Source organism: Hippocampus bargibanti, linkage group LG11 (genome assembly GCF_051943395.1).
Source record: "Hippocampus bargibanti isolate YZ-2025 linkage group LG11, ASM5194339v1, whole genome shotgun sequence".
NCBI classification, from domain to species: domain Eukaryota; kingdom Metazoa; phylum Chordata; class Actinopteri; order Syngnathiformes; family Syngnathidae; genus Hippocampus; species Hippocampus bargibanti.
Window position 1 is genome coordinate 12,389,348 of NC_142744.1, and position 17,789 is coordinate 12,407,136.

Sequence of the window (17,789 nt, forward strand, 5' to 3'; positions counted from 1 at the left end):
TTCAGATTGAAGACTGTCTTTTGCGCTGTGTCGTATCATTTATTTAGTTTTTTTGTTGTTTTGACTTCAAGATGGTGCTGTAAATGTAACTGCCTTTACAGCAGCTCCTGTATTTTGTTTTCGCTGATGTGAAGTGTAAATTTCTCCACTGTGAGGCGAATAAAGGCTCATCTAATCTAATCTGACAAAAGACTCATGCTAAATCAAAAGCCAAAGAATAAGAATGAGTGTGAAGACGAGATGCATTTTGGATATGCTGGCAGAGATTTTGGTTGCAGGGTGCAAATAGAAGAGAAAAGAAAGAAAAGAGTAAATGGAAAAATCAATAATTCATGCTATGTCCCAGTGTCCCGGGACACAAGACAGATGTGCCTTGACAAGGCAAAAATGGCACAGTAATAAAGTGAGATTTCAGCGACTCTCGACCTACGAAGTCACCAGAAAGTGGTAGAAACAGGTGACTTTTTTCCCCCAGCACCCCCAGCCCTAAAAATGTCAACTAAAATAAGGTATGGTCGCATATGCTTCACTTATATCACATCCCCACCCCCCGCTACATTAGACCGTCAGCTTCACCAAGGCAGCAAAAGTTTTTTTCCACCTCTGCAAAAACCTTTTGTGAAACTTTGCCGCGCAGTGCCTCACAGGCTTTTAGCAAAGCACATCCATTTTCACAAAATGCGACTTGCTTAACATCCAATTCAGCAGGAGAAAGCACAAGGCTATGTCTTGTTTAGTCGCTTAGCAACCGGGACCCACGCCATCAGCTATATCTCCCAGTGGGTGCCGCAAAAAAAAATAAAAAATGCCCCCCCAAAAAAAGAATCAACCATTAGATATTATAATCACAACCTCCGGTCTGCAAAATGTTAATTTGGTGTGCAAACTAAAACTACTGAAATATTGCACCTCACCGCCAGGGTGAGGCTGAAAATAAAAGCGTCAGTATGGCCAGATTGCAGTGGTTTGTGGAAAAACAAAGTTTGTTTATTTAGATGACGGCGGGATTATTGAGATTTTCATCCTCAGAAAATCACAGGAAAAAGACAAAAACAAATTAAATCCATGACAACCATTGTAAGCATTAAAAATATATATATTTTCTGCAGGCAACACGCATCCTTATTTGTAAGTCACTTTTAAAAAGCATAATTACTGTCAGTCAGGAGATGAGGTGGTGATTGTATTAAAAAAGGCAACTCACGGTATGCTGTATCACAGTATTTTAATATTTAAAAACGGTCACTACAGACGAATGTCAAAGGAGTTAATTCACAACGGGAATGTTACCACTTGAATTAAAAAGGACACGTTAAATGATGGTTACGACAAGGACTACAAAAAAAGAACAGTTTTAATTATAGCCATTTACAAGAAAATGTACTCAATGTCCAAGCAATGTAGTTTTTTTTCTTCATAGTTTATCCTTCCACTCTGAGATGATCCTACAACTGTCCTCGTCATGCCTCCTTGTTGATATTTTTAAAGGGTTGATTCAAAAATCGAATGGCGGGGGTGCTAATGACATGACCCATCTGTTGTCACACAAATAAAATGACCAAAAAAAAAGTCCTCTCTTTGTTTCTTTTCAATCCCAAAATCCACACCACGTCATTGAAGTTGTTTTGATAAAGCGGTTCCGGTTCCAGGAACTCGAGTGAAAGCCCTTAACAGTGGATTTCATAAGCCAGCTGGGATCCAAACAGAAGACTCTGACCGAGGAAGACCTCCTCCGGGTCCGTGCTCAAAGGCCCCTCGCCGCCATCGCCCGGATTCCTCCGAATCTCCATCCCTCCTGATCCGGACAAGGTCCGAATCACTTGTTGATCCAGGAGAGCTTCTTTCACCGTCTTTTGTTGGTCGTACCCTCCCATCGCGGGACGCCTCACCGAAGCGGAGCCCACCGGCTTTGCACGATTCAGCACGTACATCTCGTGGCCACGATCATCGCTGTACTCCTCCAGCTGCGCAAAAGTGGTGGGTCCGTCAGAGTAGTCGTTGACGTAGATGATGCTCTCTTCTTTGCTGCCGCAGTACGATCCCGCGTCCTCTTTCCGGTATTGCTGGTGACGAGTGTAGATCAGAATCAAGAGAAGGATCGCGGTAAGTGCGAGCAAAGAGATGCCAACGGCAATGGCCGTCTGCGTGGCCGGGCCCAGCGACCAAAAGTCCATGCTGTCTTGCTCGTAAAGTGGCTCTCGGCTAACGTCCGCAGCCTTCACTGGATAGAAGGAATTGGAGGAAGACGACACTGATCCGTGGGTGTTTAATTGAGGCCAAAATTGGGACGAATATGAAGACATGTTGACCGCTAAGTGAAAGGTAACCCTAGCCACGCCGCCGGGGTTCCACGCCTCGCACTCGTAGCGACCGGCATGCGCTACCGTCACGTTGCTGAGGAATAGCATTCCGCTACCCATGTCTGGGTCAAAACTGTCCCTCTCGCCTCCCTCCTCGGTCCCGCGTACAAGCCCGTTGAGTCCTTCCGCCTTTGTTCCCGCGCCACTAGGCAGTGCCGTCACGACTCCTCCGGCGCCGGGTCGGAAGAGTTCCCCATTGGGCCCCAGTTCTTGAACCAAGCCTCGCGGAGACAACTGGGCTTTGCCGTTGGAAGATTTTTTCCAAGTCACCTGAGGCTGCGGATACCCCGAAGCCTGACACGAGACTCTGAGACTCTCCCCGAGTCTTACAGTGAGATGACTGGTCTCAAGTTGTACCACTGGGGGGATGCAGACCAGGCTTTTTGGAGCCACCTCGCCCAGGCTGAGGTGGGAAAGGCGAGGCGGCTCTGAGCACATCAATCGACGCTGCTCAGCCGTGCTCAACAGCCGCTGTCCGTCCTCGCCGATCCATGTCCTTAGCCAGCCGAGAGCGCAGTCGCAGCGCCACGGGTTCTCTGCAAGATGAGAATCCACATTAGTTTTGGATTGAATGAAATGCCTTCCTTGCCAGCAGTTCTTTCCTTGCCTGTGGAACCACCCTCCACAGCCCCCACCAAACGCCTGAGGTCCATTAAACTGATTTTGTTTACCGCAGTTGAAACGCGGTGGGGAAGTTGTTCCTGTGGGGAGTTTGCAAATTGCCCCTGCATGCTATTTTCTTCAGGTACTCCGGTCCATATTCCAAAAGACCTCATGGTGGCTCAATTCAACCAAATTGTCTCAAATTGTGGTCATGAGAGCAAACGGTGGCATGTCCTTAAATTTTGAATTGCTATTTACATGTCAAGTGCGATCCAAATTAACTCATTCACTGCCAGACGATGTGCAAAAATGTGTTTGTCATTTTCACTCAGAGTCCAGGACCCACAGAATATTGAGTTTTATGACTACATAAACATTCAAGTCAGCTAAGAACCCTTGGACTCTCTTCTTTCACAGAAAAAAAAGAGTTAATTCCTAAATTATATGGGTCTGGAGTTATCTGAGCTTGAAATGGGGGTGGGTGTACAAAATACAATGCAATACATACATGTTGATTTATATAGCATTTAAACAAGAAGCTGTCGCAAAGCGCCAACATGGACAAAAGGCTAATGCTCCTCCCTTGTGGAAGGAAAAAACATTGCCAGAGGTCTAACCAGCGCAAGGAAAACTAAAACCCGAACAAATTTGGCAATTGTGCTCCACGTCAATTCCTGAATACATTCGGGAATGGCAGTGAATGAGTTAACCTGACCAACTTCTTCAGCGATCGCACACGATTGCTTTTATGAATCCTGATACTTTTCATCGTCCGTTTTACAAAGTCATGTGGGACGTACAAAGAGGCACTAACTCCATTTGACTGGAAAAAATGGCTGACGTTTGAGCAACATTTTGAAAATGGTGGGCTAGACTTTTTAACAATGGCGATACCTTGACCGTGTAACAGGGAAATACGTCATCACAAGATCAAATGATATCAGGGAGGCTTGTTTGCGAAGGGCACCTTCAGATTGTCAAGAAGAACGTTATTTTATCCTTCGTATGACTTGATGTTATTAGGAAGACACGCTTTGTGATTTGGATTATGGTAGCACCCGCCATAAACTCATTGCGGGAGCTACCATTGTTTCCCAGCTGGCAGACATTTCAAAACCATCCCGGTAAACTCCAAATAGTCCTCCTTTCACTGATTGTGTTTGTCAGCTTTTGACTAAACGTAATCTCACCAAGTGTGAAGCTCAGCAAAAAAAAAAAAAAAACTATACACCAGTTCATGTTACTTTCATGACGAACAAGGCGCGCTCTTTGGATTGTGACATTTCTCCAAACCTGTGACTCGGAGCACCTGCAGGCTAACCAGCGGTCCAAGTGACGAGGCTCCCAAGGTGTGGAGGTGGTTTTGGCTAAGATCCAGTAGAGCCAAAGACGACAATCCCCGCAGAGCTTTGTCTGCCAGTAGTTCGATGCTGTTTCGCTGCAAGTGGAGTTCCTGGAGGCGCTGCAAGGACGGCGCACAAAACAAACAACAATCAGCAACTCTCGACAGGTGACGGAAAAACCACTCGGCGGTCTCGCAAAGCCACCTGCAAACCCCTGAAGGTGTCATCCTGGATTCGAGTGATTTGGTTGCCCGCGAGGTATAGGATCCGAAGATGCTCCAGACCCTGGAACGTCGCCGGTGTCACCAGATGGATGAGGTTTGCGTTGAGGGCGAGTTCCAGCAGCCGCCCCTGACTGAGAAACGCTCCGGGTTCCAGAGCTGAAATGCTGTTATTTTGGAGGTACAGGAGACGGAGGCTGCTCAGTCGGCTCAGATCCGGGAGACGAATATGCATGACGGCGTTGTCCTGGAGGAACAAAGTCTGCGGGGCATAGAGGGAGAAATTCAATCAATGGATGGGAGTTTTACGTTCTTGACTCCACATCTGACACGATTTTGGTCATTTGCTGCGCTCGATTCATGTCACTCAAATGGATTCGAATGGTTCGCGGAAACGTCAAATCGCAGCAATGCCAGCCGAACGTTGGCTGCAGACCAACCTCGGTGAAGGAGGGGACACCTGGCGGGATTTCTTTGATTCCTAAAGAGCCGCACTCCACCGTGAGACTGTAGCAGCGGCAACCGGAGGGACATCCCGCCGCAGGTTGGGAGACCGCCGTCAGGACGATGAGGAGGATGCGCGGCGACAGCCACAAGACAACCATGCTGGATGAGGGACTGAGCCACTGGGAAAAGAGAAAAGTGTCGGCCCAATGCGTCATTCATCGTTTCTTCCGCTTGGTTGAAATGGAGTTTGATGCGAGACATCTGCATAAATATTGCGCGCTGAGGAGGAGTGACTCCATTCTGCACGCTAATGACAATCGAGTTGGATAAAAATGTCTGCCCTTCCCCCTCGTGCAGATAAATTAAGTACTGTACTGTATTTTCCGCACTTTAAGGTGCACCTAAAAGCCTTCAATTTTTTTTTCTAAAAATGGCCATGCTCCTTATAATCCGGTGTGCTTATATATGGAAAAAGTTTGAAAATTTCATTTGTTGAAGGTGCGTCCTATAATGCTCTGGATCTCATATAGATTTTTTTTAAATGTAATTCATTGAAGGCAGCCTTAAAATACGGTGCACTTTATATATAGAAAAAATAATAATGTTATTCATTGAAAGTACAGTAAAGTCTCGTTATATCGATATTCAAGGGTGTCCGAAAAAATATCGATATAACCGGGAATATCGAGATATCCGACCCTGTTTGCATGTAATTTTCTCCGTGCGTGCATAGAAATAGTATCGATATAACCGGGACTATCGATATATCCGATATCGATATAACGAGACGTTACTGTATATAAATTAATATAATAATAATCGTATATAATCCGGTAAGTAAGTATAATCCGGTGCCTTTTATACAGTAAATTGTCTTCCCACCTTCAAATCCCATCTCAAAATCCACCTATTTAAAAATCGGATTCTCTGTATAGTTTATCTTGTGTTCTTTTTATAATAGTGTATGTGGTTTTATTTATGTCCTGTTTTGTGATTGTAAAGTGTCCTTGAGAGCTTTGAAAGGTGCTTACAAAATAAAATGTATTATTAATATACTAAAAAAAAATATGGTTGTTTTATTGAGTCCGTCAATGTCATTCACTCACTTAATTTTTTAAGTGAGTCGTGATGGAAAACGTTGTGCTTTGTTTCAAAGGCAGATTTTTATTTGTCTTTTTAGCGCATGCACAACCACGCTCATTGTGTATTCCTTTCATTGTGGGCAAATTGCACATTACACAATTTTGTACACACAAACCATATTTACACTGAAGAGACCGTGGCAGTAATGTTTTTTTCGCCTTTGATGAAAAACTCCACGTTTATTTACTATGATGACAAAATTGTTGCATGAAGATCAAGGCCTTCCCTTATGTTATTCTCCAACCTTGACTTCATTCCACCCTTCCCATTTTATTCCTCAGGCACCTTTCTTGACACGCAACGCCGGCCCCTTTTTTCAATCAATTCTCAGCATTTATTTTTTGCAGTTTAATTTTAATCAGGCATTTTTGGCCACCCACGTTTAAGACCTCGGCTAATCGCCAAACGAAGGGGTCGCTAACACGTTTGCATTCGCAGATAATACTTCAACATGAAATGTTATTCCTTTTAACCCGAAATACAATTCTGGAGATCAAAAAGACTGATATTTTGTGTGTTGGTATGAGACAAGCTACTTTGATTGGCAACCAATCAAATTGGCTGCAGTCACAACCACAACCATGAAAAATGCTCACTTGCATGGATATGTGAAGATCCCAAAAGTCAGTGGTGGTCCATGGATTTCGTCGCTTGGCCTTTAGTAGTGCTACGTCTGAATAAATCCAGATTGAAAAAAGTGTGGTGCGATTTACTACTAGTCCACTAGAGGGTACCATTTGCCAGGAAATAACTGATCGACCTTTTCCAATTACAGTGAGGCCTCAACTTACGAACTTTATTGGTTCCCAGACAGAGTGTGTAAGACGAAAAGTGTGTATCTAAAAAAAATTCCCATAGGAAACCATTAAAATGGGAATAATCCGTTCCTGGGTTTCCATAAAATAGTTTTTAACTAAATAAGCCTTAAAACTACACACAACATACCTCTATGTATAATAAATGTGCTATTGTATTGTAATGAAAGAAATACACTGCATTGTGTCATAAAGTCACAAAGAGAGGCACATTACATGAGGACTGTAATTAAAGAAATAAACTGTGCTGTAAAATAAAGTTTTATTTACCTTTTTGATGCTCGTTGATGGCTTATGGAAGGGGAGTCACCTTCCATAAGGACTGTTGGTAACTTAACCTCTGGTGTGGCTTCTCTTCTTTTTTCTTTGGAGACTCCTCATTTTTGCTGATTAAAAACCTCTTAATTGACACCTGTTGCTTTCTGACTTGTAAGGTCTTACGAAGCTGAGGCATCACATTATCGTTCGTCATGTTGATGATTGTCATAGCCAGTCTTTTGTGGATGGAATTGTTCGGTAAAAGCCTGCACATCATTCTACTTTGCCAACATTGTCTTCTCCTCCTCGCCCTCAGATGTTCTCGAACAATCCGTTACGGGCTTTAAAATCCTCAATAAGTGCCGAACTTCCAGGTTGGCGCATGGCGATATCTGTGTGAATCAGCCGTGCTTTCTCGCATAAAATAGCTTTACTCACGCTGTCGCCGGATATCTGCGTTTCGTGAATCCAAATTAACAGAAGTTTTTCAACTTCTTCGATTGCCCGAGACCGTCGCTTTGACAGCACGGAAACACCTTTTGCAACAGACCACTAAATCACACAAACGCACACCTCGTTCGTGTTTTTCAATTATCTCCTTCTCAGCGACGGTGATTTCATTTTGTGTCTTCTTGGGCTGAACACGAGCCTGTGGTGGTTTTTTTTCGGTCCCATCATCGTAAAATTATCAGCAAAAAGCTCCAAGTAGGCGATCGACATGTGCATTTAATGAGAGGGGGTGTGGAAAGTAGCGCCGGCTGGAGCGCTCTTCGGTCATGTGCTTCCGCCGAAGATCACTCCGCCAGCCGTGGTGGGTGTGTATTATGAAAATAGTGCTTATTATAAGGCTTAATTTTCATAAATTAGACGTTCTTAAGACAAAAAGTTTGTAAGCTAAGGTGTTTGTAAGTTGAGGTCTCACTGTATGCCTAAATTTTCTTGAAAAGTCCGTCTTGAAAATGGCGTTAACAGTAAATCTTGAACCAAATCCATTTCTTCTCCTCCTTCAGCCATTGTGGGTTGACAAAACCGCTATTAAATCAACAAAATAAATTTGCTTATGCATCTCACTAACGATAGAGTGTGCTAGCTCTGGCCAGTATGCACTTGTCACAAGCGACTTGTGATGATAAGGACTGTTTTCGCAAACTATGATTGGCTCATAACTAGTACCCTTTTTGGGTTGCGCCAGGGCCCGCAGAACTGATTGTGTGTAAATACAAAAACACACATCTGGAAACAGCGCAACAGGGGGAAAATAATGAAAGACAATTTGGTATTATTTCACTCATTCACTGCCAGACGTGCAAAAATGTGTCCACTCCAGTGCCAGGGTTTTTGCCATTGTCACTCGAATTCCAGGACCCACAGAATATTGAGTTTTAGGACAAAATGAACATTCAATGCAGGGTGAGAAACTCTCTCTCTTCTTTCATTGGAAAAAAAGAGTTAATTCCTAAATTATATGGGTCTGGAGTTATATGAGCTTGAAATGGAGGCGGCTGTCCAAAAGGCAAATGTAATACATACATTATATGGCGCTTTAACAACAGCTGAAGCTGGAAAAAAGCGCCAACCTGGAAAAAAGGGAAATGCTGCCTAGTTGTGGAAGGGAAATAACATTGCCAGAGGCCAATTCCCGAATAAATGTGTGAATGGCAGTGAATGAGTTAATACGAATTTATGGCCAAAATACAATTAATATTTTTAGGCCAGCAGAGAAGGCTTTGAAAGCCTTGATGGTCCGCCACTTCCAAAAAGTTGTAGCCCGCACCGGGCATGAAAACTGAGCCCCAGAAAATACACAGAAACACCACAGAAAACAGAGTCCCGCCATATTTATATTCATTAAAATGCCACTAAGCACGTTTGTGGTGGTGTAATAATCCAGAGCAATGTCGTAATATCGTAACTCATATTTCTGCCTGACAGCGCGGCGCTATTAGGAGAATGAGCAATGAGCTGTATGTTAATATTTCATGTTATATTTAGAGAGCATTTACAAAGATAGCCCGGCTCCAGTAATCCATTGTGACCGCCATCAATAGTCTAGTCGCCAGAGAGAGACACTTCAAAATAAAAGAAACCAAGAGCTCTCTTTAAGCCTATTGTAATTGTTGCACAAAAGGACAAAAATTGAATTTTAAACACGGCCTTGGACGTGGTCATTTCAATTTTTTTTCTTCAGTGTTTCTCTCTGTGCGTGTGAGAGACATTTTGAGAGAGAGGAAGAAATGTTAATTGCTTTGATTCATCATGAAAATGTCACAGGGCGATCAGAGAGCAACGGGATTTGTTTGCCCTGAGCTAAAAATAGATACCAAAAAGGAAGCATCTTGCCTCATAGACGTTTTGAAGCAAGGAGCAAAACATCAGGCGAGCGGCGACATCGTGCCAAGTATGTCCGACATTATATAGGAAAAATATAAGATTTAATCGATAAAAATGTCGAGTTGGCAAATTTTAGAGATTTATTGTCCAGGTGTGCCCTGTGATTGATTCAAGAGCAGTCCAAGGGCTGCGCGCAACTTTCCAGCCAAGTCAGCCGGGTTGGCTTCAATTACGTGTGAACCCTCCTGAGGACAAGTTGCATAGAAATTGGATGTGGGCGTGGCTAAATCTCAACACCAGAGACATTCTGCTCGGCCGAGATTCGGGGTTTAATTTTAATCTCATCAGCGTTGTCAAAAAATAAAAAAAGAAATGACAAATCTGAGAAAAAAAAATCTTCACAGATTAAAAACGGCACTACAGAGCCATCATCGTGAACTCATTCACTGCCAGACGATGTGCAAAAATGTGTCCACCCCAGTGCCAGGGTTTTTGTCATTTTCACTCAAATTGCAGGACTCACAGAATATTGACTTTTAGGCCGACAAACATTCAATGCAGCATAAGAAACCTTCGACTCTCTTCTTTCATCAGGAAAGAAAGACTTTATTCCTAAATTATACTGGTCTGGAGTTACCTGAGCTTGAAATAGGGGCGGCTGTACAAAAATACAACACAAAGTCAAAGTCGGCTTTATTGTGAAATATGCTAATATGCATGACATACAGCACAGATGAAATTACTGTCCTCTCGGACCCAGCGTGCAAGGCACTTATAATGACTTTAACAAACATAATAAACACGAAAACGCCAATTTGCCGGGAGAGGGGAGCCGCTGTGTGTTCACGCGCCGCCATTTTGGGGAGGAAAAAAAATAATACGACAAAGACACAGAGTAATTCATTCTTCAGAACTTGCTGTACCCGCTTTGTGATGACAATAAGCAGTTCTAGATGAAAGAGGAGAGGGTCCTTTTCAGCAGTGGACCATACGATACAGCAATAAGATACATACATATTGATTTATATAGCGCTTTCAAAACAGCTGAAGCTGGAACAAAGCGCTAACATGGGAAAAAAGGGAAATGTTCCCCCATCATTGAAAAGAAAAAACATTGCTAGAGGTCTGACCAGCGCTTTATCGGCAACCCCAGCAAGAAAAAACAAGTGTCCTAAATCAACAACAATCTACTTTTTTTTTCTTTTCATCTGTTTTTTGGATTCTTTTTTTTCTGTCACGGTGCTGTTGGGATTTCATTGGCGAGGGGTCAATTTCTTCATTTCAAATTTCAGTAATCCTCAGCGCTACACGCGTAATCTGCACAATCTGATGCTTGTTAGTTAAGCCGCTCTGGCCGCTGCTGATGTTTTTGCAGCAAAGAGGTCTCCATTGTTTGTTTATGAAAAATGAGGTCATCTGGATCCTTTCTACCGACAGCGTGAAAATGTAATAGGAAGTTTGGAGTTTAAGGTTGCATACTTAGATTTGGATGTTAAAATGAAATAGGAGAATCGGTGATGTGTCCAATCCAATCAAAAAGCAGTAAAGCGGAGACATTTTCTTTTTTTCATCTACATCAAGGGTGTACAAACTATTTAGCAAAATTTGGTGTTGAAATGGTCGGGGGGACACAAGCCAACATTCTTTGCATGTAACAGCAATTAATTCCGATAAATTTCAGCGAGCCATTATGTTTTTCACGTCTTAAAGGACAACCGACGCCGGCGGACAAGTTGTGTCCATAATTTGTAAAATGACTTCAAATGACTTCTACTGAGTGTATTTTACAAAGATTCCACCGCGTACAGCTATATATATTTTACTTTTTAAGACTCACGCTGAATATTCAAGAAGTCTTGTTTTCGAGTTGATGACAATGGCTGATGTGACGTCACATCTGGAACGCCCCTGACCGAGAAAGCGACACACAATGCATTTTGGGTACTTTGTTTGGTCTGAAAACTTCGTGTCGATCCGTGTTGATGGCAAAATTAGAAGGAAAACACATAACGCGATGATAAATCGTTGTGTGTTGCACCAAGACTACTATTTGATACGAGTTGACATAAATTCCCAGCAGACAAATCAGCCCATTTCCAATGGAGCTTGGGCGCCATCTTGTGCATTTTCTGGGACGCTACATTCGAGTCCAGACGCCTCAAAATGATACAGAACGAGTTCTTTAATCGATTGCAAACATTTATGCTTTCCTCTTCAGAACTATTTAAATCATATTCATAACTGGATGAATAACAAGAAAGAATCTTTTCGGAATCTGAAGCCGTTGTTTTGATTCGAGAGCAAGGCGAAGACGTCCTCGTGTGACGTCACGAACAAGGGGGCGGGACCTTCTGAAACTCGCCATTTCCGGGGTCATTTTGAAGTAGTTTTGGGACACTTTAAGTCATTTTTATTGGTGTTTTGCATTTGACTAAAAATATCAGCCTGCGTGTTTTGGGTATTTTAGATGCTATAAAACGTTTTTCTGATGTCAGTTAGGAAACAAAAAAAGGACAACCGACGATATGAATTGAATATCCAAATTGAATATTCACTAAACATCACTTTTTTACACCTTACCTTTTTTGTAACAGTTGAACAGAATTGTTCTTTGATTGTCGTTGATTTTCGCCATTTTAGAACAAAAATAAGTAAATCGCCGTTTTCGAAAATTGATTACTGATTGCTGTTCCTTATTTATCCTCGAGGTGGCAGCACTTAGCACACACAGGTAGTAGCGTTACTATCCAATGTCTTAATTCTACATGCGGGCCGCACGTTGGACAAGTCTGATCTACATACATCGCAAAGGACAAAAAAAATATACTTTTCTTTTTTTTTTTTGCTGACAAAGATTAAAAAATACCTCCCATTTGTTTTAAGACATCATTCACATTTTTTTGCTACTTCCTAGCACTGTCCTCAACTATGCTAACTCTTGACCAGCCACCAGTACTGCGATTCTACATTTTTGGGGATGGTTGGTCATCCCTTATTTTAACTCATTCACCGCCATTATCAAATTTATTCGGGAATTGAAAAGTGTGACGTGGAGTGGCATTCCCGAATTTGTTCGGGTTTTGTTTTTTCTTGCGGAGGTTGCCGATAAAGCGCTGGTCAGACCTCCAGCAATGTTTGTTACCTTACACGAGGGGGCAGCATTTGCCTTTTGTCCATGTTAGCGCTTTGTTGCAGCGTCAGGTGTTGTTAAAGCACTAATTAAACCAATATGAATGTATGGCATTGTATTTTGTACACCAGGCCCCATTTCAAGCTCATAAAACTCCAGACCCATAAAACCTAGGAATTAACTTTTTTCAGAAGAGAAAGAAGAGAGTCTATGGTTTCTAACTCCTTCTTTTCCTTTCAGCTTTTCCTTCAAGGGGACGGTCTCCACAGCGAATCAGTGTCCTCCATCTTCAGAGGTTTGATTCGCATGTTCGTTTTGGCCAAGCTTTTATGTTGGATGCCCTTCCTGACACAACCCTCTGTATTTATCTGGGCGTGGGAATGCTGTCTTGAATGTTTATGTAGTCCTAAAACTCAATACTATGTGGGTCCTACAATTTGAGTGAAAATGACAAAAACCCTGGCACTGGAGTGGACACATTTTTGCACATCGTCTGGCAGTGAATGAGTTAACTATGATGGTTCAATTGTGCAGTTTTTAATTTGTATGGCAAACAAAAGTGGAAAAAAAAGTAAAAAATGATGAAAAAAAGATGCTGGCCTGACAGCCTTCGCGCTCGGGGCAAGAAGCCAAGTTCACATATGTGCGTTGCCGTTGCTCTTGGTCTGCCTCATCTGTTGTTATGGTAACTCTGATAAGGGGGGAAGTGCGCTCGCGGGACCCAAACGCCAGACATGCTTCCTGCTAGCTTGGGCAAAAACGGCTCAGATATACAAGCTGTCATTCCTCCCGGAAAATTGCTTGCAGTAACTTCATTTCTGTGATGACCGGGAGACGGATTTGAAATTCTCTTTCATTCCTACTTTTTTTGCTGGGCTGAAACTCCCCCTCCCCCGATCCCGAAGTGACTACCGCAACTCCCAGCCTCCCTCAGCCGGTTCTCCATCATTTTTCCATCCCCCATTTCTGACCTCTTTGTTTTCCCATCGCTTGTCCTTGTGTCCTGACTGACAAGGTGTTAAATCACCCCCCACCCCCCTGATAGCATCCTATGGTCAACAAACACACTAAGGCCTGGGCAAGATGGGATGACACTTTGCTACTAACGACTGTACTTAACTCATTCACTGCCAGATGATGTGCAAAAATGCGTCCATTCCACAGCTAGGGTTTTTGTCATTTCACTCTAATTCCAGGACTCAACGGAAGATTGAATTTTAAGACTACATAAACATTCAATGCAGCGCGAGAAACCTTAGACTATCGTCTTTAATCAGGAAAAAAAAAGAGTTCATTCCTAAGTTATATGGGTTTGGAGGTATCTGACCTTGAAATGGGGGCTGCTGTACAAAATACAATACATATGTATTGATTTATATAGTTCATTAACAACAGCTGAAGCTGCAACAAAGCATTAACATGGACAAAAGGGAAACGCTGCCCCCTTGTGGAAGGGAAAAAGATTGCCAGAGGTATGACCAGCGCTTTATCAGCACCTCCCAAGAAAAAAAACAAACCCCGAACAAATTCGGGAATGGCGCTCCACATCACACTTTAATTCCCGAATAAATTTGAGAATGGCAGCGAATGAGTAAAAAAAACCATCAACCCCAGACTGAGTGACAGTCTCGACCACACATACAAAATCCCAAGCCAAAGAACAGCCATAAACATGCAGCGCACATCCGAGGCAGCCTTTACGTAGCAGCTTGATTGACAGATTAGATAACAAGACACCGCCTGCCACCAATAGTGATTCTCCAATGTACGCGCAAACACGTTTAGGCGGGTCAGTCCTTGCCATCAATTTCTTTCTTTTTCACACAATTCCTACGACAAGCTGTGTTCAGCCATTGATTGGAAATTGCCCTTGTAAATATGCGCGGTAGCGAGCGATAAAGGAGTCGGGAACATTTATGAAATCTCATGGGAATTATGTGCGTGTTTGGCCAGACACAGCGTTTCCCATTTTGACAATATTGGATTTTTTTTATTAGTTGCGCATTTTATGTTGACTGACTGATGGTGATTGGAACCGGGGAAATATTCCCGACTGTCACAATTTGCAAGGTGGTGGCGGACCCCAATAAAGCAGGCAGGAGGGAGGAGCAGGGTGTATTTGACAAATTCTCTTAAATGAAGTCAGCAGGAAGAAAAACTCAAAGTAATTCAAACAAAAAGATCCAAAGTAGCAAACAAAACCATAAATAAAACATGACAAGACGAAACAAACCTGAAACACACAATGATCCGACACACAACGGTGAAGCCGGGGGTCCTTATATCTGCCACTGATTAAAACGACCCGCACCTGTGCAGCTGCAGGTGGTGTCCGACATTGCCACCCGTTGGTTGAGAACCAAAACATGACACCTACGTGAGCGATGACGGAAGCGCGCTCGAAATAATGTGACGGACAGATGCACTGACAATGAAAGGACGTTTCAACTTGAAAACAAAAAAATGATGGACTCACAAATGATGACAAAGAATTTTTGCAGACTCATCTTCTCACTCATTTTTATTATTTTTAACTCAGCATGAAACTCGATTTTTCACCATGATCAATCTCTTCTTTCCAAGATGGCGCCCCCTGAATAGCCTATCGTTGTTGCAAATTTCCCAGTTGTTGCACAATTAAAGGTTTTCTTATTCTTATTTATTGTTGTGTGAATGAATAAATAGTCAGGTTGATGAACGTAATTCACTGTGATTTGTCTCGCCGCAGAATTTGCCTTTTTTTAATTTTTCTTCTTGGTTGATTTTCACGAATGGCGCCATGCCTGAGCGGCAGCAGTTTCGCTATAATTGATGGACGACACCTGACAGCATGGAAGACGGATGAAGGAAAGTTCCAGCCTCCTCCTTTTTCATTGATATTTTGCTTGCATAGCTTCCCCGCCGAACAATCGTGAATCCGTCGCGATTCCGTACTAGTGCATGATTGTGCCCTTGCAACTGGCTAAATTTAAACTGTAAATATGCTTGTTTTTACAGGCTCTCCGTTGACACGACGGCGTTACTCAAACGGGGAGTTTCAAGTGTGCGCCAAAACAAAAGTGGGAACGATGTTCCATTGGCCATTTTATGGCACTCCGCAGCGTTCCAGCTTGAATTTCCAGAGAATCGCTTTGCCATATAAAACGGCTGGCAGACGCAAACCCATAAAACAATAAAAATCTGTAGGAAGAAGCGTTCATCTTGTCGGCAGGTGGAGATGCGTTCATATGAGACAAGATCAAGCAAAGCCAGTTACCCCCCTCTCCTCATCTCAAAGTTAGACAAACAGAGCCCTATACAAGGACCTGGCGTTTGGCCCCATGTCCATGTCTCGAATAGCAATTAAGCAGGGTCACATGCATAGCCACCACTTAATGCTGAAAATGAAAAAACATGACCTTCCAGACACAACCTTTACTGGCTCTGCGAGCTCTGATTTGCAATTTACCCCCCCCCCCCCCATTCAGCTACTTTGTATTGTACACAACACCGACTTTCTGATTAGTTATCTGGAATTAAGGCCATCCCGGTGAGATCAAATTAACGCTCTAACGAATTGATTCGGGGCAAATTATTTTGTAAGACGGGCTCTGATTTGAACACAAGCCATCGATGCATGAGTGAAGTCAAGATTGATAGAATGCTAATCAACCTGCAATTGGAGCACACCAAATATATTTTTGGGGAGAGGGGGTATGAATCTATATTCATGTATCGGATTTAAACAATTGGTCAGTCTTTCAGGGGCTGACAAGGTGCAGGTGTTATTTATTTGCTGTTTATTGTGAATGTCTTCATTGTGAGACTAATAAAGGTTAAGTAATGTATTTTATTTATTTTATTTATTTATTTAATCGCTTATTTAATCATTTATTTGTTAATCTATTTATGTATCAAACTGCGCAAATTTTATAGCAAAGGGACAAGTAAGTGCCCATGGACGTTAACTCGATCGTTACTGTAATCACTGTCACTCTTGTTTATCGTTAATTATGCCACACCGTGTCACATACGCGGATGTTTTGTACAACTAATGATAAAAACAATGATTACGATGCTGTGGAACATGCCGAGACTACATGTCGCGAGTGAAAAGCTAAAAAAACAAGTGCGTTTCAGACTAAATCATTAAAGATCATATTACGTATAAATGCAACCTACCAATCGTCCGCGTGCAAAGGTTCCTCTGGTCTAGCCACGGAAACGGCGAACGAAAGCGGAGGACATTGTGAGGAAGCAAATCGAGTCCCGTTTCAATCCTGTCAAGCAAACTGGAAACGAGTTGGCGATGATATTCCACGCGGCTGCAGGCTCGTCCATTCCGAGTGGATGCAGTTGATGCGGTGCGCCAACGCCGGACGTCATGCTGGCGTTGAGGGTCGATTGACTCTCTCCCAACCCACGACCCCCTCCTTCTTTTGCTTTCTTATATCGCGCGAGGTTTGATGTGATTGCCTAGTAATGACAAACCCAGGGAATGTTGTTTTCGTCCCGTTTTGTTTTTTAGTTTTTTTCCAGTCAAAGTGAATTAGAGGGGCGGGGCTAGGAAATCGCTTTTCCTCATGCATTTTAAAACCGAGATGGACGTCGATACTCAAGGTCCGCTGAAAAACGAGCCAGTCGACAAGCAGCATTTGATATTTTATATATAATTGAGAGTATGGATTAAACGGTTATTATCACGATTGTAACAGTTTCAAAGCAAACATATGTTGTTTTTTTCCCCATTGACTATACTATGTTGAGTTTTCATCTCTGATTATACAGTCAAATCTCATTATAATTTACCCCCAGGGACATCATGGATCTGCAAATTTTAACAGTGTTGCAACCCATTTCAATGAAATGGCCGCCAACGACAATGTATAAAACAATATGAACGTTCATTGATGTAAAAACATGAACATGTACAGGAGTATAAACAAGACAATTACAAATACTACATCAAAATGAGGTGACATTGTGGGAGTGACTGTTGTATGTCTTTGTGTGCCCTGCGATTGGCTGGCAACCAATTCAGGGTGTCCCCCGTCTCGTGCCCGAAGACAGCTGGGATAGGCTCCGGCACCCCCCGCGACTCTAATGAGGAATAAGCAGTACGGAAAAGGGATGGATGAATGGATAAAACTTGTATCCTT

General features: G+C 42.7%; 1 protein-coding gene across 2 annotated transcripts; it reads right to left on the reverse strand.

The window, feature by feature from the left end:
• Positions 1 to 938: 938 nt before the first annotated feature.
• lrrc24 (leucine rich repeat containing 24) lies at positions 939 to 17,669 on the reverse strand. 2 transcript variants are annotated; one of them, XM_089008924.1, is made up of 5 exons: positions 16,813 to 17,669; positions 4,968 to 5,153; positions 4,511 to 4,789; positions 4,257 to 4,425; positions 942 to 2,896 (listed from the first exon to the last, which is right to left on the reverse strand). In XM_089008924.1, the coding sequence occupies exons 2-5, from the start codon at positions 5,130 to 5,132 to the stop codon at positions 1,668 to 1,670; spliced, it is 1,842 nt and encodes a 613-aa protein (XP_088865050.1). In that variant the 5' UTR covers positions 5,133 to 5,153; positions 16,813 to 17,669; the 3' UTR covers positions 942 to 1,667. The 2 variants fall into 2 exon arrangements, with proteins under 2 accessions (XP_088865049.1, XP_088865050.1); XM_089008923.1 differs by lacking the exon at positions 16,813 to 17,669 and having other exon boundaries at positions 939 to 2,896; positions 4,968 to 5,239.
• Positions 17,670 to 17,789: the final 120 nt, after the last annotated feature.

Bases quoted from the DNA above. Each gene is read 5' to 3' on its own strand.
- lrrc24 (XM_089008923.1), bottom strand. From the start codon at position 5,189: ATGACGCATTGGGCCGACACTTTTCTCTTTTCCCAGTGGCTCAGTCCC. The intron at 4,790-4,967 runs GTTGGTCTGCAG...TATGCCCCGCAG, and splicing joins GTGTCCCCTCCTTCACCGAG to ACTTTGTTCCTCCAGGACAA. The intron at 2,897-4,256 runs GTTTGGAGAAAT...CTCATCTTGCAG, and splicing joins GCAGGTGCTCCGAGTCACAG to AGAACCCGTGGCGCTGCGAC.